Source organism: Thermobia domestica, chromosome 11 (assembly GCF_964235325.1).
Source record: "Thermobia domestica chromosome 11, izTheDome1.hap1.1, whole genome shotgun sequence".
Lineage (NCBI taxonomy): Eukaryota > Metazoa > Arthropoda > Insecta > Zygentoma > Lepismatidae > Thermobia > Thermobia domestica.
The window spans coordinates 5,557,752-5,579,424 of NC_137464.1; the positions used below are offsets into that span (position 1 = coordinate 5,557,752).

The 21,673-nt window shown below is 36.1% G+C and overlaps 1 protein-coding gene across 5 annotated transcripts in view; it reads left to right on the forward strand.

Annotated features, from left to right (window-relative positions):
- Positions 1-21,673, forward strand: part of Ppn (proteoglycan-like sulfated glycoprotein papilin) — a 557,431-nt gene that overhangs the window by 531,153 nt on the left and 4,605 nt on the right. For 4 of the 5 annotated variants that reach the window (XM_081729955.1, XM_081729956.1, XM_081729957.1 and 1 more), the window contains 3 exons: positions 2,114-2,264; positions 14,745-15,296; positions 20,393-20,548. In XM_081729955.1, coding sequence (XP_081586081.1) covers positions 2,114-2,264; positions 14,745-15,296; positions 20,393-20,548 — 859 coding nt within the window. The remainder of the gene's footprint in view (positions 1-2,113; positions 2,265-14,744; positions 15,297-20,392; positions 20,549-21,673) is intronic. The other variant, XM_081729958.1, reaches the window with a different exon arrangement.

A 21,673-nucleotide genomic window follows, 5' to 3' on the forward strand; every position in this document is an offset into this window, starting at 1 on the left:
AACAGAGCCTACAAAATGAAGACTGCATTTCAGTAGTGTGAAGAATATGGAATGAAAATAAATGTTAGAAATACTAAAGCTATGGTGATTGGAACGAAGCAGTCGGTGTCAACTACAAATGTATAGTAGTTGGAGGGGTGGGGGAAATGAACAGGCCGTTGGAGGTTGGAACAGGTCACTAGTTTTCAATACCTGGGTAGTATTATTAGTGATAATGTGAAATGTGAACGTGAAATAAAAGCAAATATAGGAATGGCGAAAGAAGGCTTTAGGAGGAAGAAAATACTGTTTTGTAAGACTTTGAATAGAGAGTTGAGAAAAAGACTCATAAAATGCTTCGTATGGAGTATTGTACTGTATGGGTCACAAACATACACATTACGCAAAAATGATGAAAAAGACTGGAAGCATTCGAAACGTGGATATGGAAAAGAATGGAGAGAATTACCTGGGTTGAGCGGAAAACAAATGAGAGGGTGTTAGACATGGTAGGAGAAAAAAGAACAATTTTAGATATTATTAAGAAGAGAAAGAGAAACTGGTTGGAACATTGGTTAAGAAGGAACTGCATCATGAGGGACGTGTTATAGGGTATAGTGGCAGGAAAGAGAGGGAGGAGACGAAGGAGTGTACAACTAATGGATAATGTCACAACAGAAAAATCGTACGTGAAGACGAAGAGGTTAGCGAAAGACCATGGAGCACAGAAGCTTCTCGGTTGCAGCAAGTGACCTGCCAATAATGGGAAAATACCTATGGTGATGATGACCACTGTTTCTTAAGTGTCCTGTTTATTATGTTGCAATAAAATATTGAATTTTCTACTTATAAAAGGCAGATTAAAATGTTGAATTTTCTATCAATAAAAGCCAATTCCTCTTCACGTTGAAAATTTATTCTTTTCCTTTACATGTCTTCTCAAATATTGTTGGCTCTAAACTCTATAATAAGTCCCTACATGAAGCAGATTTGTCGTATTTAGTTTTGAATGTTAAGAATGTTTTCTTGAAGTTTATTCCATTTGTTTTTAAAGGAGACCAAGCAAGGTACACAACTTTTTCTTCTATCATCACCATCATCATCATCATAGGTATTCTGCCATTATTGGCAAGTCACTTGCTGCAACTGAGAAGCTTCTATGCTCCATGGTCTTCCGCTAACCTCTTCGATTTCACGTACGATTTTTCTGTTGTGAGATTGTCCATTAGTTGTAGACTCCTTCGTCCCCTCCCTCTCTTTTATGCCACCCTCTAATACGTCCCTCATGATACAATTCCTTCTTAGCCAATGTTCTAGACAGTTTCTCTTCCTCTTCTTAATATCTACAATTGTTCTTTTCTCCCCAACCATTTCTAACACTCTCTCATTTGTTTTCCACTCGACACAGCTAATTCTCTCCATTCTTCTCCACACCCACATTTCGAAAGCTTCCAGTCGTTTTTCATCTTTTTTGCCTAATGTCGGTGTTTCTAACCCATACTCCACACGAAAGATTTTATGAATCTTTTTCTCAACTCTTTACTCAAGGTCCAACAAAATAGTATTTTCTTCCTCCTAAAGGATTCTTTCACCATTCCTATCCTTGCTTGTATTTCACGTTCATATTTCATATCTTCACTAATAATACTACACAGGTATCAAAAACTAGTTACCTGTTCTTTTTCTCCCTTCCTGCTGCTATATTTGACAACGACCTTTTCGTTCCAATCACCATAGCTTTTGTCTTGCTAACATTTAATTTCATACCATATTCTTCACAGCCTTTCTTCAAGTTTTCTAACATCTTATTGATTTTGTCTTCAGATTCTGCAACAAGCGCCATATCATCTGCAAACCGTATACAACTAATCATTCTACCTTCTACTGAAATGCCGTCTTCATCTTGTAGACTCTTTTTCATTATCTCTTCTAGATAGATAATAAATAATGTAAGCGAGAGACAGTATCCCTGTCGAACTCGTCTTCCAATTGCACTCTCCATCTTTTTCACAGAATACTGATATTAAATATTCACTGTGTTAATATTAAAATACTTCTTATTTCTTATAATAAATCTTATGTTCAATTTTTTTTTAATGTTTTAACTACATATAAAATTACTCTCCTTATGTAGATTGATGGATATAACGGCAGGCATCGGCTATTGCTAGATGGATCCTTACAAATTATCGGTTTATATCGCAGTGACGCCGGAACGTATCTTTGTATTGCTGATAATGGTATAGGGCAACCCGCTCAGAAACAGTTCCGGTTAGAGGTAACAGGTAAGTCACTTGGCCATCACAATGTTGAGCATAGAATCACATCGCATTACTTGTTGTCAAGCGAAAGCAGTTTATGGAAAAAAGCTTCATTGCTTTTGGGGAATGCTTATTCTTGTTGGAGATGGTAGACTTAAGCTTGAGTGGACATTGTTTAGTTCTAGTCACATAAACTATTTATTACATAAAAGAAGCACCAATTAAAGCGAATTCTAATGGGATATACAATATTTTATACACAACGAATATAAGTTAAACATTCAATGGCCATCTAATAATAATTTTGACACAATTCACCAATATATATGACCGAAAAGAATAAATATTTTATCTGATAATGATTGGCAAATTGAAACTGCTAAGAGTTATATACTGTAAAAATTCTTCCCTTAGTGGGAACAGGTAGAGCTGGGTGGAGTCCGGAATCGACTCCCACTATTGGTTTATTGTAAAATAAAATACAGCAGTATTTACAGAAATATTATAATATAACTTTCTCTAATGTGAAGCAGAGGAAAGGTAGCCCAAGACCGTGCAGCCTTAGAACAGGATCTCTCCGAGCAAGCTAAGCAACTGAGGTTGGGATTCCGACAGAGCTCCGAGCAAGCTAAGCAACTGAGGTTGGGATCCCGACAGAGCTGCGAGCAAGCTAAGCAACTGAGGTTGGGATTCCGACAGAGCTCCGTGCAAGCTAAGCAACTGAGGTTGGGATCCCGACAGAGCTCCGAGCAAGCTAACCAACTGAGGTTGGGATCCCGACAGAGCTCCGAGCAAGCTAAGCAACTGAGGTTGGGATCCCGACAGAGCTCCGAGCAAGCTAAGCAACTGAGGTTGGGATCCCGACAGAGCTCCGAGCAAGCTAACCAACTGAGGTTGGGATCCCGACAGAGCTCCGAGCAAGCTAAGCAACTGAGGTTGGGATCCCGACAGAGCTCCGAGCAAGCTAACCAACTGAGGTTGGGATCCGGACAGAGCTCCGAGCAAGCTAAGCAACTGAGGTTGGGATCCCGACAGAGCTCCGAGCAAGCTAAGCAACTGAGGTTGGGATCCCGACAGAGCTCCGTGCAAGCTAAGCAACTGAGGTTGGGATCCCGACAGAGCTCCGTGCAAGCTAAGCAACTGAGGTTGGGATCCCGACAGAACTCCGTGTAAGCTAAGGTGGGAGGAAAGGAAGTCTAGAGTTCCGCAGCAAACTAGAAGCTATTAGGTTGGGTTTATCCTAGAGCTCCAGGCAAGCTATAGGCGCTCCGGGCGGCAGTGGCGCAGCTGTTCCCTCTTCGTCATGTGACTTGTAGGTGGTGTTGATGATCTGTCGTCTGCTTCCGTAATAATACAACGTGAGGTATAGTACTCCATCGTAAACAGGAGCACGTGTAATGTTTATAAACACAAGCACGTGGTGCATTACAATACGTATATTGTCAGATATTCTACAATGAGATAATTGTTTCTTTTATTTGATATTAATTATGTAATCAGATAATAACGCCTTAGCCACACTCGTCTATTGGATCCCGTGGCGTCACTGAAGTCAAGCAAAGTTAATCTTATCAGAGCTTAGATTTGTAACCATTGGAGACCAGATTATGTTGGCAAAATGTAGCATTCACCACCTTCGTGATGATAATCTGAGAGATATCAAGAGAAAAAAGGTGGTAAACTCCAGTTAAAAAAAAAAAAAAAAAAAAAAAAAGAAACAAGAGCGATGCTATTCGGGATATACTGACTCCCATCTTCAAATTTAACAACATCGAAATACCTACTGATAGGCTTAAACTTTTAAGGAATTTGTGGCTTTTTTTTTTTTTTAAATGTAATCGGATCTTTCATTTATTTCTAGTGAAGTTTCATTTATATTAATTGTCAAAGTAAAGTTTAGAACTTTTTAGATCGTTTTAATTTTTTCCTCAACACATCTGAATTTTCTAAAGAAAAGCTTATTAATTCCTTAGCAGTAAACTTCACCTCACAGGATTATATGCTAAATGTCGCAAGCGGTAAACTTTCTTCAATACACAAATATGCTGGTTACTAAAACAAACCAAAGTCAGTAGTGTACATATACATTGTCAAAGACACTTTCTTCCGACAGTATATTTTTTTAAGATACGAGGTAGTTAGAAAAGTATCGTAGCTTGGCCTTCAAAAGGCCAAATATCACAATGAGCCAAAATTAGTAATCATTTTACTTACAGAGAATTTTTATAATTCCAAAATTTCGACTCTGTCCTGGAGTCATGGTCAGGGAGGTTAAAAACAGAAAGAAAAAGAATAGAAATATCAAGGAATAAAAAGGAACAGACTTACCAAGGAAAGATCTGTGTTATACAGAAAAAACACCTTGTTGTACAGTGCGTCAGCGATCTCCAAATGAGGTGAAGCGAACTAAAATATAGTGGAGTCAATTTGTGCGCCTTTCCTGTTCCTTGATCCTGAGTTGAGTTGAGTTTGGGTTTAACGTCCCGTTCAGCAGCGAAACTATATGAGACGTGGACCTACTGATTAACGTGAAATCCGAACCAGATGAGCCCCTGCCGGGAACCGAACCCGGGTCTCCCACGCCACAGGCGCGTACGCTAACCGCTTGGCCACGGAAGAGTTCTTCTTTGCTCCTGTAACATGAGTTGACAACCTATATTTTAGTTCGCTTCACCTCATCTGGAGATCGCTGACGCACTTGACAACGTGTTTTTTGTACAATACAGCTATTCCCTTGGTAAGTCCATTCCTTTTCATTCCTTGATGTTTCTATTCTTTTTCTTCCTGTTTTTAACCTCAGTGACCAAGACTCCAGGGGAGAGTCGAAAGCTTGAAACTCTTGGATCTCTAAATATTCAGGAATTACAGAAATCTATAAGTAGAATTATTGTTACAATTCCTGAGCGTGGTTTTGCAATCTCAAAATTAATAAGTTTATTACTCTTTGCACGTGAGACTTAGTGCTAAGAAAATTACTTGAGGAATTTACATTATTTTCTGACGTGTGGGTCAAGTTTGCATCGTTTTCTGTATGATTAATCTTGCGTTGAATTTAATGTTGCTAGCGTCGTATAAACTAAATAGTTAATTCGTGCACTCTTAGTGTGTATAAGTCCCAGGTTCGGTTCTTAGTGATTACATTAGCGCAATATTGAGAGTGAAGAGAAAGGAAACTCTTATCTAGGTGGCCAGGAATAACGCAATGGAAAATCACGTGTTGAGCACGCATCACTCTTCAATACTCATCTTGCAAGGAGGAGTAATACCAAGAATAATAGATTAATTTAAAATGAATGCTTGCAAAATTTAACGAACATGCATTCTTATAATATTTCAACTTTAAAGAATTGTTTAAAATGATAATACGAAGGCTGCCCAGAAAGTCCCAGACGTTTTGGCCTATCGCAGCAGTGGGCGAGGCTAGAGAAACCGTCTTGGTGTCAGAACGTTGCCACACCTAGTACATATCCAACTGTGGTAGCGTGAGAACTGAAACGCTCTTACTGTGCTCTCTGTCACGTGTTACAATGTTCGCTGCAATAGAAAATCCCGTCTCTTGTGAGGTGCATTCTGTGATTAGGTTTTTGTTGGCAAAAACCACAAGCCAATTAAAATCCATCGCCAACTGCGTGAAGTATACGGACATGGAATAAGGAGGGAAGGCCAAGTGAGGCACATTCACACACAGAAAAGTGTACCTGAGAGCTCTTGGATGGGAATTGTTCGATCATCCACCATACAGCCCGGATTTGGCAGCGATGAAGACATGGCTCGCTACACAACACTTTTATACTGACGCCGAACTGCATGCCGGTGTAAGCCAGTGGATTAAAAATCGTGGATGGCAAGTTTCTACCACGACGGCATTGAAAAACTTGTGCCATGGTGTGAGAAGTGTCTTAATTTGCATGGCGATTATGTGGCAAAATGGCTTAAGAGTGTACCTTTCAAATGTGTATAATACAATTTGCTTTATTTATTGTTATTTTTTTTTTTTTTTAAATTTCAAAACGTCTGTTACTTTCAGGACAGCCTTCGTACTTATATTCATTAATGGTGCTTCACATTATAAGAAAACAAATATTTAAAGAAGTAATAAACTAAAATTAGTACGAACAATGTCTTCTCAAGGAATAAGTTTCTTATTAATAAATTTATTTAATATTTTCTGTTTATTTTAAAGGCATGCCCTAGGAATGTGTTAACAACGAACATTTAACATATGTACTCATTATATGTTTTAGTTCAGTATAATTAGTCTGAAAACTTAATTACATAGATAATGTTGAAATTTACCTATAACTTCGTAGAAACTTATACAGGGTGTTACAAAAAAATGTGTCTCAATGTTTTGGGAACATATTTCTCACATCAAGATAAGAAAAAAAGTTCATATGGATCTGTGGAGGTCCGTATCCACGGGGGTCTAGGGGGCGGGCCCCCTCTAACTTTTTGCTACCTCCCTAAACGTGTCACGGTAGGCTTGCAAATTGACTATAATATGGTCGGATCAACCCCCCCCCCCCTTACATGTTTGGGCTGGCTACCGGCCTACTGAAAAGTGCATAGTTTCTAAGTTATAGGGTGCCGAAAACGTGAAACAAGTGAACTTAAAAAGTTCATGGCTCCACTACTATAGGATCTATCGTAGTCGGGTCAAGACATCACTGAGGAACTAGTATGTGAACTATACAAATATCCATTTTTAAGAATGCTCCAGTACTTGCACACTTATTTTTAGAGAGGTATGTGAAGAGTGATCAAGTACTCCCAAACAGCCTCTCTAAACATGATTGTGCAAATACCGGGATAGATATTTGAATAATTCACATACTAGTTCCTCAGTGATGTCTTGACCCGACTACGATAGATCCTATAGTAGTGGAGCCATGAACTTTTTAAGTTCACTTGTTTCACGTTTTCGGCACCCTATAACTTAGAAACTATGCACTTCCGACCACAGGTCCATATGAACTTTTTATTTAAAAAAAAATGTGATTAATCTATTCCCAAAATATTGTAACACCCTCTATTTATCAAAAGGTATAATATTCATATCGTGTCCTTATTTTGCGATCTGTTAGTTTTTCTGAACTAGATAAGTATTTCAATATAAAATGTAGAAGCTAAATTAACCATATTTTTGAGTTTCTATCACTAATTGCATGCTTGAATTGTACAATTATAAAGTTTTAAATGTACACTTTGATAACAGAGGGCACTACAATATGCACTTTTTTTTGTCTCTAAACTGTCTTATAATAAGGTAATGGTAATATGCGTTGTACAGAGTGTATTAAAGTTTATTTTATAATATTCGGAAAATGATTTTACTTATGCAAATAATATTGAAAAAGTCTACGGGAAGTGGAAATTGGTTTCGTTTCTAAATTTCGAGCCTTGCAATATATAGGGAAATAAAATTTGAGACTACAGTATTGAATATTCTATAATGACTTTGGAGAGGAAGAAAAGTAGAAAATTTTAAAGAAATTCGTAATTCATAATGTTCAAATGCTATGCAAATAATTCTTCACATTATTTTTTCTGTCTAAATGCTTCTGATTCTACCTTTGAAACTATTTATAACTTAATTAAAGTACAGAGTCCGTCAGAAAAATGTATACACTCTTTGTCAGTCTGTATCAGGATACTGGTATTGATAATTTTTCTGAAATTTAAGTATGTTGTAGTATGGTATTTAGCCCAACAGATGTCAGAATAATCAGTTGTTTTCAGTTAAAATTATGTTGTAGTACGGTTTTTCGCCCAACAGATGTCGGTACTGTCAATTGTTTTGAGTTAGTAGTACGGTTTTTCGCTCAACAGATGTCGGTCCTGTCAGCACGGTTAGTGAGATAAGAAAATGGCAGGAGCACGTTTGACATCCGAGCAGCATAAGTACGTTTATATAAGTGTTGGGAATGCTATCGAAGTGCAGCGTCACTGGAGAAGGGAGTTCGGTACTGAACCACCAACCCGTCTAACAATCAAACGCATTGTTGACAAATTTGAGGCGCATGGAACGATTTGTGATATTCACAAAGGAAGATCGGGAAGAATGCCTACAGTAACAAGTCCTGCTTCGTCATTTCTCGTTTTGAAAAAGCTGAAACGTCACTACAGAAGTCTGCTACGGAATGTGCACGAGAGGTGGGGGTTAGCTTAGCAGGTGTACGTACGCTTTACGGAGACGAAGCTGAGGTCTTCTACCAACAGAACGGGGTCTCACCCAGTGCCGTGTCGTGGAAAATCAGCGCCCCAATAAATATATTCCAAGTAATTTTTCCTTTCTTTTACCCCTTTTCTCCCGATTTTCTCGCCCCCTTACTTCGGCGCCCGGGACCGTCGCCCCGCTCGCCCATCCCAGCGGCACGGCGCTGCCCCTCACACCACTATCACCTAGAGGTACGAGCTTTCCTGGATGACAATCTGCAGGGACATTGGATTGGATGAAGAGGGCCTATTGAGTTCCCTCCCCATTCGCCAGATCTTACCCCTATGGACTTCTTCTTGTGGGAAATTGTGAAAAATAAAGTGTATCGAAGTAAGCCGCGCACGCTCAAGAACCTTTGCTACAAGATTACAGAGTCATCTGCGCCGGTCTCCATTGATACATTGAACGCTGTAACTGCAGTGACCGTTCTGTTAGGTGTTTGGCCGCCAACGGCCAACATTTTGAACATGTAATGTAAACACATCCTTACTTGAAGGTTTGTAACACATGTTTAAATAATAACTATATGTATTTAAAAATAAGATATATAGGATTTTTTTTCTTAAACAGTGCATACATTTTTCTGGCGGACTCTGTATAATCTAAGCATAGTACTCACTTATTATTGGTAATCTGCATTTCTTTAGTCTGATTTTTCTGCTTATTTTCATGAGTGGAATCTCATCTCAAATGTGCCACAAAAATATTTTGAAATACCCTGTTATATTAGAGTATTAAATGCTTTTCCTCTGTCAAAAATTTCATTTTTCCAATTAATTCCGAATAGATAAGATTTCTCTAACTTAAAGCAAAGATGGACAATCTAATTAGGTTCATCATCAACTTATCTTATTCTCATTATCAACAAAAAGATTTGAGGACTAGTGAAGCTAAAGGTTTTCAGATGGAGTGGAATTAGGAGTTTTTCAGATGGAGGGAGGTTTACAGATGAAGTGAATTTGAAATTTTCACATGGATTGAAGTTGGGGTTGAGTAAGACTGGAGGAGGGAATAAACAAACTCAAGAAGAGACTCAGAAAAAGCAGGGTGATACATGGTGGACATAAAGTCTCACCCTGATAACGAATATTACTTCACGCTCTGGTCGTCTTGTTATCCCTTAAGTGGCTGTTTGATAGAGGGTGAGTAAATCTCTGAGCTGCATTTGGAGGAACCTTTTATAAGTCCAACTCTTAGCTCTGGGAAGTTTGACCTCCTGACTTGATTACGGACCTAGTCCTCAATCTTACAAATATGCATATAGTACTCATATAGGTGAAAGATGACTTTAAATGTCAGGGAGTGATGGAGGTTCAGACAATGAAGTTTGTAAAAAAATATTAGCCTCTGGTTTCAAGAGAAATAGAAGGAATATTTACTTCTGATTGATCAATTGTGTTCAGGATTTGCTGGCAAAAAAGGGTTTAAAATAATTTTGATTTTAAACATATTGCCCTCATTCTATTACAATAGAATAAACCATAAAGAAAGTTCATACGGAAGGTTAGGGTGCTATTCGACACAATGCTTTGATTCATAAATTTTGGCTGTAACTGCTCTAGGAAGTTACTTTTCCTGATTTTTCTGGAAATTTGCTAATGCAATTGAACAGATGAATTAGGAAGAAACTTTTTTCCGTCTTTTAAAAATTTTTTCCCCTTAGTCAACAGACATACGTCTACAGCAAGCAATCATTTACAAAATAGTTAAATTTATATTCTTTTCATTTTTAAAAAAATAAATACTTGAATGAGTCATTACCATTACCTTTAACACTCACTTTCATTAGTTTTAAAACTAACATCTTTATGTTACATTAAATAATAGATTAAAATATCTTTTCTTGAATACGTAGAACATTTCTCTTACAGTAATAAAAATAAAAAGAGTTTATGTTGTGATAAAACTGTAAAAATAAGATATATATTTTTTTTAATTTCCTGTATCTTTTACCTCATATTCATTGGTTTTCGTGTAATATAAGTTTCATCTACAAAGATGTATACAAAGGTGAAACTTATATATATATATATATATATATATATATATATATATATATATATATATATATATATATAGGGTGTTACAAAAATGTCAATATTTTGGGAACAAGTTTCTCACATCAAAATAAGAAAAAAAGTGTTCATATGGAACCTGTGCTCAAAAGTGGATAGTTTCGGAGTTATAGGGTACCGAAAACGTGAAGTAAGTGAAATTTAAAAGTTCATAGCTCCAGTACTATGGATCTATCGTAGTCTGGTCGAAACATCACTGAGGAATTGATATGTGAACTATCCAAATATCCGTGTTTAGGAATGCCTTGCACACCTATTTTTAGAGAGGTAGGTAGAGAGTAATTAAGTACTTCCGAAAAATGATTGTGGAAGTACCGGAGGTTCTGAAAGATGGATATTTGCATAGTTCACATACTAGTTCCTCAGTGATGGCTTGACTTGACTACGATCGGTCCTAAAAGTAGTTGAACTAGAAACCTGTAAAGTTCATTTTTTCACGTTTTCGGCATCCTGTAACTACGAAAGTATGTACTTCCGACCACAGGTCCATATGAACCTTTTTTTTTCTTATTTTGATGTAAGGAATCTATTTCCAAAATCTTTGTAACATTCTGTATACTGAACAATTTATATATATATATATATATATATATATATATATATATATATATATATATATATATATATATATAAAGCTTTGAATATTGAATTAAAGTATATTTTAGAAAGAATTCAGGCTCAAACAAAGGATATTTTAATCTATTATACTAAATATTTCCTTACCTTCTCAAATTCAGTTCTTCTTTGCCTCTTTCATGCATTTATAATTAGTTGATAATATATTTTAATCTTTGGTTTGCCTTGGTTTGGTTATATTTGGAACATGTATTTTTATGTTATAAATGTTCTTGCCACAATTCCTTGCTTTAAAAAAATTAAATCCTGCTTCATTGTTTAGTTAATAAAACGTTTTAAAATATTAATTTGTTATATATAAACTGTATAGTTTTCTACACTAAACATGAATTATCTAAATATAATGTATTTATTTCTGGTATCTGATATTATTGTTTGAACTTATTTTAATGAGCTAAAAAGTTATGAAGTTCTGTTGGGGAATGTTCTATGTGTGAAAAGAGAATCGTTTTGCAGAAAATAGTGAACAGTTAAAGGAAACTAAGGGGTGAGTCACAATTATGCGAACATTACTTAAGAGAAAGCATTTAGTCAGAGTTTTCGTTATACAGAGTTTCAACCTGCCCACCAGCATGATTAATGCACATAAGCCAACGTTCAACAGTACAATTTAGTGCTCGAACATACATTTCGGATGGAATGTTGGATATCACACCTTTTATTCTGTAATTGAGGTCTTCGATGTGTCTCACTTTTATACTATACACGCGCTCCTTTATCATACCCCATAACCAGAAGTTATAGAGTGTGAGATGCGGAGTTTGGGAAGGCCATACTAACGGTCCACGGCAACCAATCCAACGATTTGGGAACGTTTGATCAAGCTAAGTACGACCAGCACGATCAAACTCAGGCGGTGCACTATCATGTTGAAAATAATCTTCTCGTCTAAGTTGTAGGAGCATGTTATCAATGACAAACTCTTGCAATATTTGCAAGTAGTCACAGTTGGGGTTGTAAAGATAAATGGTCTAGTTACATCAGTAGCGATCACGGTATACCATACATTTACCTTCGGGGATGCACGTTCATGCTCATGAATGATACGTGAATTTTCAGTACTCCAGAAAGTTGTGTTATGACGATGAACATGACCACTGATATGAAAGGTAGCTTCATCACTGAAAATTATTTGACTATCAATGCCCGGCTGCATCCGTGACATTTCAACTGGAATGTCACAGCATTCTACTGGTACCTGTTTCTGCCAAGCAGTCAAAGCTTGACCGATTTGTAGGTGAAATGGTCGTATGCCAAGATTCTTGGATAGAATTCGGTTCACTGTCTTCTGTGGAATCCCTATTTCCAGACGTCTCGTTGATTTTGTTGGACTCCGCAGTATGGCCTTCTGCATTGTATCAATGTTTAATCCACTTTTGCTAGTTCTAGGTCGCTCCGCATTTCCGCGATAAATTGTTAAACAAGTTGTTGGCTGTCGATCTGGAAATCGTTCTGCAAACCTTGAACGCATTTCTGTTGCCGACTGCACAACTTGCATTAAGCTTGCCACCATTCTTCTGTGCTCCAATGTGAGTCTGTCAGCCATGAGACAGCCTGTAATGGAAAAGAAAACAAACTTCAGATTTGATTGTTCACATAATTGGACTTTTCCGTTATTTATGTAGCAAAATACATAGGACGATATTACATCTGAATACCGATAAAATGATGCAAATAGGAATTTCGAGACTTGTGACCAAGTTTAAAGAAATAAAGAAGCTATCTAGCTCCTCTTTCTTACTAATTTCTTTGCAAGAACGATACACCGTAAAATTATAATTTAGCAGAAATAGTTTTATTATGAAAATATGTAAAAACCATTAAAGATATATTTTGGAAGTAAAGAACCATCAAGACGATTTATGGTCAGGGAACATTGGTTTTAAAGAAGTGAAAAGAAGAGTTGATTCAGAAGAGAGCCTCAAATTCAAATTTCCTGAGATCATAACTAGCATTTAGAGCAAAACTAGTAAGATTTAAATTTAGTAACTACAATAAATAAATTATTTAAAAAATAAATAAAATTCATTGATAATATTAAATTGTGCGAGGGGTGTCCGAAAATAAGTGTCCTCTCTCGTTTTCCCCAGGAAAACGAATAGTAATGGGAAGAACAAGACAGCAGTCGCACGCGCAACACAACCAAATAAAAGTGGGCATCGTTCGTCCGCGATTCTGTAGATGGCGCCGTCGCAGCGCCTGTGCAAACCGGAGACGAGTCTGTCAGTCTGAGCCTGGTAGCTATGGAGAGAAGGCACGCTTTGACGTCGTGGTCAAAGGAGGAAGTGCGAACAGTTGTCCGCTTTGAATGAACACGTAGCGTATCGGGAGCAGAAATCCATAACCACCTCATGGAAGTCTATTGGCTTAATGTGATGTCAAAACAAATGGTGTCGCCAATTTAATGAGGGCGGCATCAAGTGCTGGGCACACCGAGACTGGCGTATCGCCATCGATTAAATAGCGGAGGAACTTGGAATCTGCTTCTTCCATATCCAGAGCCCTGAATTTTTCCTGGAAGGGTTTTTGAAGCTTATAGCTCGGTATGACAAATCCCTCAATGTACGTGGTACTTACGTGGAAAAATAAAGATGTGTCTGATCTTTAATGTCACATGCTATTTTTGGTCTTATATCCCCACTTCTGTCCACAGTCGCCTGGGAAACCTTATTTTCGGACTCCTCTGGTATGATGTTTTTTCCTCAGGAGTTAGTTGTATTAAACGCTACAAATACCACTACCAAGGGCGCCGATTTTTCTGTAACTTTAGGGGGGAAGGCATTCCTTAAAAAAAATACATATAACAAGAAAAAAATACATATTCATAAAAATACAGGGGGTCCACGTGAGTTTGAAGGGGGGGGGCTCAGGATGGGCATCCTTGACCACTACCAATTTAAGAAATTCATTTTTAAGATTACTTGCCAATCAGAGAAACAGCGAATTATGATTAATAAATTTCAACAGATGAAGCGAATAAAAATGTATACACTTATAAACAAACAATTACCAATTCTACTGTACGTATCTATAAAATTTAGCTTAAATGTGTGCGTATTTATTTTTATCTTGTGTTGGCTTTATTTTTTGTGCAACATTAACCTTACTTTGTGTTCTCTCAAAGCAAAACAAAAAAACAAAAACAAAAGTTATAAAGGAAAACTTAGTTAATTTTCAGCAATAAGATAACTTATTATTCAAAAATAAACTAGAAAATACTAGTTTCTATTTAAACACATTCATTTAATATAACATATTTAAACAAATTTAACAAAATTGCTGCTTGCGCTGTTTGTGGAACACATTTATTTCAGTGTGCTTCTTCGTAGAGTGAACACATCCCTACTACAACTTTATTTTTGTTGTTTCTCCCAATCCTCAATCAAACTGTCTTAATCATATCAGCTGTTAGCTTTCAAAGCTCTGTGTTGCTACATATGCATAAAAGCTTACAACGAATTGTGGCAAGGATAATCTTGGTTGATGGTTTTTGTTATATTTTCATTTAACAGTATGTTTTTTGTTTGCATACCAGCATGTTATATTTTGTTGTGCATGTTTATATAAATATTGTAGATCCAACACATCGTCCTGCTGAAGTGATTGGCGAGGACACATATGTGGTGGTTGCACTTGCGGCACCAGCACTTTTACGTTGCTATGCCATTGGATGGCCGCGACCTTCTGTAACATGGTGGCGGGCTGACCGCATGCTGCCTTTCTCCTCAGAACGTTATGAACTAAAACGAGACTACAGCCTCCTTATTCGATCAGTCTCTCTGCGCGAACTGGGTCCTTACACTTGCCAAGCTTACAACGGTTATGGCAGAGCCGCTTCGTGGACTGTTACAGTCCAGGCTGTTGGCCCTGTCTATGCTGCAAGTCCTGAAGATCGCAATTATACCCAGTACCTTGTTCCTGCTCTTCAAGAGCCCAGCACAGCTAGACCTCAGATATATCCAGGTCGTCTTCAACCTCCCTACAGACCACCACCTCCTTATAGACCTGAACCACCCTACCGTCCAGAACCTCCTTACAGACCACCTCCAGCACCTGAGAGACCTTACGAGCCACCCACAGCTCCTCCTCCTCAAGTTGTTGAGCAACCTACCACCCCACCATTCAGAGGTGAGCATGCTGTTATTATTAATTTTTATTTTATTTTTCAATGTTAGTTTGGTAATGTGCTTGAATGTTGGTAATGGTGTGGATATAGTTACTCATATATTATAGCAAGATACGTTGTTGTTAATATGTAACATTGAAAGGTGTATGACTTCAATAGATTACTTTAAAATTACTAATTATTGTAATGTTTAATGGTGCTAATAGTAGTAGAAGTTGGAATATTAGACAATTTAAAGTAAGTAACTATCTCCCATATTCCACCATATATTTTGTGTCGATTAACAAATATAGCCACACAAAAATTGTTACTCCTTCAAGAATCTATTGAGCTTGATAATGTTAAGCCAAGCTATTTTGAAAACATTTGAATTCAGAAACTGTAAAATTAACTGTCAGATTGACAGTAAGGGCATAATAAAGTTAAAATTAACTGTCAGATTGACAGTTATTCAAGGGCATAATAAGGTTAGAATTAACTGTCAGATTGACAGTTATTTAAAAGCGTTATAAAATTAAAATTAACTATCAGATTGACAGTTATTTAAGGGCGTAATAAGATTAAAATTAACTGTCAGATTGACAGTTATTTAAGAGCATATTATGATTGTTACTAAAAATAGTTTTATAGTTTTAAAAATGTGCTATTCATCATGAAATGTTCTTTGCTATTTATATATCCTAATAAATTCTATTTTGTAACTATTCTCAGCAATAAAAATTAACACAAAATGATGACCAAGGGCATTAACGGTAGGGACTTGTACAGGCCGGGTATTTTAATTTCTGATTCGACTCTGCATTTAAATTTAAAATTTGAGACTACAATTGCCCAAAATGTTTCCTGATTTTTTTTTGAGTAGCCCAAATCTGTCTTTATACCGGTAGTAATGAGTTCACATTTTGATATACTTAAGAAACGCTTTTACAAACGACTTGAAAACTCTCAAGAAATATCATTACACGTACTTAACTCTATGATTTGAACGAAGTCCTCAAGGTAATAGAAGTTCCGAGTGTTACTTGTGCAAGCCAAAAGTTTTGGGATAAACAAATGAAGTCTATAATTCAATATTGGCTATAACCATGCAAAATATTGTATTTTAAGCTAACCTATATGGTTGCATTGAATTGCTAATATTCAGTTTAATGAGCTATTCATACTCACGTAATACGTGACTAAGGTCACATTGTGTGTCTACTGTCAGTTGGTCACATTTGTCACATTGGTATCCCTGTTGAGGTTTGTTGCTTTCCACCGGTCATCAACTCAGTCAAACATGGCTTCCCCTCATTGGAAAAAACGTATACAAAACAACCAATCAGGGTTTGCCAACCAACCTAGTCAACCAGCCAATCACAATTGAGGCCATAGACTGACGCTGATTGGAAGTCGCCATTGACCAATCAAATTGTGCTACCTTCTTGCTAGCATCTACATAGTAAAGACTTCTGTTGTTGGTTTCTCATACTTTACCCTAAAGACGAGAACAAGGTTGTCGGTTCTCGAAACGTTGGACGACGTAGAATTCACCTGGATGATTGCCCGAAAATAAGTATATTCATCACGAAACTAGAAAAGCTGCAGTTCTTACTTCAAATTACCAACGTGACTTAAAAGCAATTAAAGTTTTACTAAAATCGGAAAGTAATATTAGATTATTAATAATATTAGATAGTAAACTTAGATTAGTAAGAAAAATAAAAGATACATTTTTTATTTATTTGTTTTAAATTCTCTAAATTAAATTTCGGCTCAGGTGATTTGGACAAGGATTGGAACACAGTTATTACTTATAAGCAGGGCCCGGATTTTGTTGACCTAAAATTTTCTAAAAAGTGACCTATAAAATGACACTAAAATTCATGTAAAATGACCCTAAAATTCACAAAAGTTGACCTTAAAACTTGTAGTTTTTTTAGAACGTTTATTTCGTTAAAACATTGACACTGTTTTGAATATCTATTGAATTTCAATAATCACTTCTCACACATTTTCAGAAGTTTTGTTTCGGTTAGTTGCAGTCCTTTAATCATTTGTGTCTTTGGTTTTAAAAAAGAAATAATATTAAAACTAAACTTTGACCAATTTAGTAAATAGCTAAGCATTTCATATTTGAATTACAGATATATAGGCCTATATCCAGTTAAGCAACATATAAATCTTGTATAAGCTGTGATACAACAAACTAACTCAGGAACTTTGTAATCGTCTCAAAATTTAGTTCATACCTTATTCGGCATTGCAGTAGATAGCTGTAAACATTTTTACGATTTAATTGAATTAGCAGCCTTAATTATATACGAAGCACCATATGTTACAAAAAGAACATGGTCATGTTGGACACCTTCAGGCCAAAGTAGGAATATCGATTTATCGAAAAGTCTACATATTGTAAAATGGTTGACAGATTCCAACACTTCACCAGTTAGCAAAAATATTTTGCTAGGTTCATCGGCTTTCATTGCCCTAATAATAATATTGACTATATAGCGTTTCTCCACATCACTAGTCTGTCTATAGAAACAACAATTTTCTGAGTCCAAAGTTCCTCTCTTATTTTTCTTATTGTGTCCTCGATACACTTTGGCATGCATTTTTTTCCTAAGATTCGTTTCGTCTGGAATGCAACGACCTGTATGACGTTCCAGGAAATCCCGCAATTTCACATTGTTGAGTTTCCAAAGAGGAATATTTGAAGACACAAAAACTTCACACAACTCTTTTGAAAACTGAGGATTTTCCTTTACTATTCGAAGCACTCTCCACAAGTAACAACTGCGAACACTTAGTTTTATGTTTGTTTTCAACTGCACGTAAATGTTTTTCGCTTCTGATATGCTTTAGCACAGTGTATTTTTTCTCTGCTGTCACTTTTCTTCACATACCTTGCAAAACAATATTGTGCTGTCAGTACTAAAAACATCCTCACCAAATTCAGAAACAATCTGTCTTAAATGAGAAGCTGTAGATGGTTTAGGCCTCGGCATTCTACATACTCAAGGCATCAATTGATTCTCGAGTTGAAACTAGGAAGCGAACTTAAAGAATAAAAGCTCGCAAGTGTAGATTGTATACACGAGAATAATAGATAAAAACCCTGTTTAAAATCTTTGTACGTTTTCTAATCTATTTTTAGTTATTCACGCAGTCATATTCTTTGTGGTAAACAACCTACAAACATCTGCTTTGGCCACTTACGATCCCTCAGCCCTCGTCAACCAGCTACAGCTTAGTGTTCATTGACTTGTTAGGAATGCAGCTTTTCCACCCCAACAATCAGGAAGCAGAAAAAAAGATAATTTAACTTCGTGTTTTTAAATCCGTAAACAGTTTTCATTTTAAGATTTCCTTATGTAGAAGAAAAAGAATAAAAAGACCATAAGTGACCTAAAAGTTACCTTAAAATATTAGAAATTGACCTGAAACTTCAAAACGGCAAAAAGTGACCAAAAGTTGACCCTAAAAAAATATATTTTTAGAACCAAGAGTTGATGGATAACGTTTTTGTTTGAACTTGTCTTGTCCTATGCGTAACAGAAAAAAGTTGACTTGTCAACAAGATCCGGGCCCTGCTTATAAGCAAAATTGGGCGCAAATATTAAATCAACTATGATATGGGAATCTCTGCACAAGAACAACTGCTCTACCTATAATATTTCTTAATTAATGGGATAAAATAAATATTTTATATTTTTACCAATATTTCAACTTAAAAAAAAAAAAAAAATCTTTTCGTCTGATGAAGAACCCGATAGGTTCCGAAACGTTGTGGAGTAGAAACTTGAATTGACGAGTGTAACATTTTTCAATCCGATAGTGAAGAGTCATTCTTTATTTAATTCCATTTTTGGTTTATAGTTCTTGATGTAGAAAGGTCTAGTATTATGAAGTGAAATTATAGACATTTTCAATTAGATTACTTACAAAGAATGTTATACTTCAATTTAGGTAGAGATTTTGTATCTTCTATAGTTTTTTTATTTATTTTTTTTAACCATTAAATCATTTATTATTAATTAAATTTGTGGTTTTGAAAATGCATCAGCCACTGTTTTGAGTAAATTTGATTGTAGATAGGTGTCGGAGATATATAAGTTTAAACTTGCTATCAAATGAAATCTGCAACAATAGATGTAATGCATAGGAACAGATAACCACTGAATACTATATGTTTTAGAAAGGGCTTCAGCCAACAGCTATATACGCATGTCTATAAAAATACTATCATATTTTAAAATAGTATTATATCACTTTGGATAATCGTATTTAAATGAAATTGGTCACATTTGAAAGAAAAACTCAAATATTTTTGTACATGTCAACAATGGACAGGATCAAACACACAAAAAAAGTACATTCACTTATTTTTACTTTGTGATTAGTCCATATGGGTTTTGTTGGATATTTGGCAGGCAGTTGCTGTTTCTGCTAGAGGTCACTTCGGAAGCTTTTATGTTTCTGTACTGTTATGCCGTAACGTGCTAACGTACATTTATTTCCTTTCGTTGTGTTGTGTTGTTATTAAAGAATAAGTTTTAAGGAGATAATGGCGACACTACAAGGACGAAGTTGGTGTGTTTTGGAATATCACAGCACGCAGAGTCTGATGCACGTTCAGCGTGCTTTTAGGCGAAAGTTTCAACATCAGGTTCCTACACACACGTCTATCTACTCCCATTGACTCAAAACCTGCAAGAAGTGTAAAAGCTCGTATCAGTGCTGTCATCCAGTCTATTTCATCAGATATGCTGGAGCGTGTGTGGCGTGAATGGGAATATCATTTTGATGTCTGCATCGCCACTCGTGGGGCCCCACATTCAATGTCTATGAGGTATTTTAAAAAACATTTGAGTTTTTCTTTCAAATGTGACCAATTTCATTTAAATACATTTATCCAAAGCTACGTAATACAACTTTAAAGTATGATACCCTGTATAATAATAATAATAATAATAATAACTTTTTATTAGTTTTCTAACACACAGCTTTCGTTGGCTGATTCCGACTTCAAAATCACACATACAATTATGCAAATAAATAAAGTGATAATAATAATGTATAATATATTAATATACCACTTTACTTGACCAATCAGTTCCTGTACAAGCAAATATAACACTCACTCGAACGTCATATCCGGTATCAAGCGATATTACAATTCCATGTGAGGTAGATGGCTACCCGATCCCAAGGGTTCTATGGTTCAAAGATGATCAGCTGTTGGATACAAGTGAAAGGATACAAATTACAGGTAATTGACTCTTCATTTCCAATTTCATCTTAGCACATTTTTATCACACTAGAGAAATTGATTAAATTAGTCGATTCGTACATTTTATTACACTAGACTCTTGCTAATCCGGTCTAATTTCTTGCAAAGAGGGTTGCTGAGTTAGCGAAAGTGTCGAATTATTGAGAGTGTCTGAAATTGAATTAACACATAGCAGTACTATACTTTATTAAATATAAGGTTACATACATTATCACAGAAAAAATAGAGAAACTTAATGTTTAAGATTGTACGTAGATTATCACTCACTATGAAGCATTTTCACTCTCAAATTTTCAGTTGAAGCAATGAAGATGCTTGATAACGGCATGCATTATCACACAACCACTTTACAAGCAACAATAAACGGAAGCCACAATAATACTGTATGTATTTTTTCGCTATTGCAGTATAAACAAACGTAATTATTGATAGATTATTGCAATGTTATGCGGCAGATGTCAGATATTGGGACCGACTACTGAGAGGATGGACTACTGAGGACCGGATTAGCAAGAGTCTACTGTATTAACTGTAGTTTGTTTCTAAAAATACAGAAAGTGTATGCTAATACTCTCAGGCATCTTAAAAGTCATTTCATTTACTTGAGGTTCTGGTTCCTGAAAGGATCTTATATTTTGAAGCTTTCGACGCTTACTTGAAGCCTTGTTCAGGAACTAATACAATAAATATAAAGTGACGGACTTACGAAGGTAGAGCAGTGCAAAAACATCTCGATTGCTGCCGGCCAAACGGGAAAAATGTGATGACAGCAATTAACCTGAGTCCATTCCTTTATATTTTTTATTTTTACTCCTACCTTATTCTCCATGAACAAGGTCCTAGGAAAGATCCGAATATTTGAAAGTGTAATAAATTTTCAGGAACTAGAATATTAATCGAGTGAAATAAAAAATTACAGAAGGTGTAAATTGCTGAAGAACATTCTAGTTACAGATTCCTGTAATTCCTGAAGTTTCTTTAAACTTCCAAGCTTTCGATTCTCTTCTGGAGTCTTGGTCACGGAGGCTAAAAGCTGGAAGAAAAAGAATAAAAACATCAAGGAATAGAAATGGAACAGACTTACCAAGGCAAGAGCTGTATTGT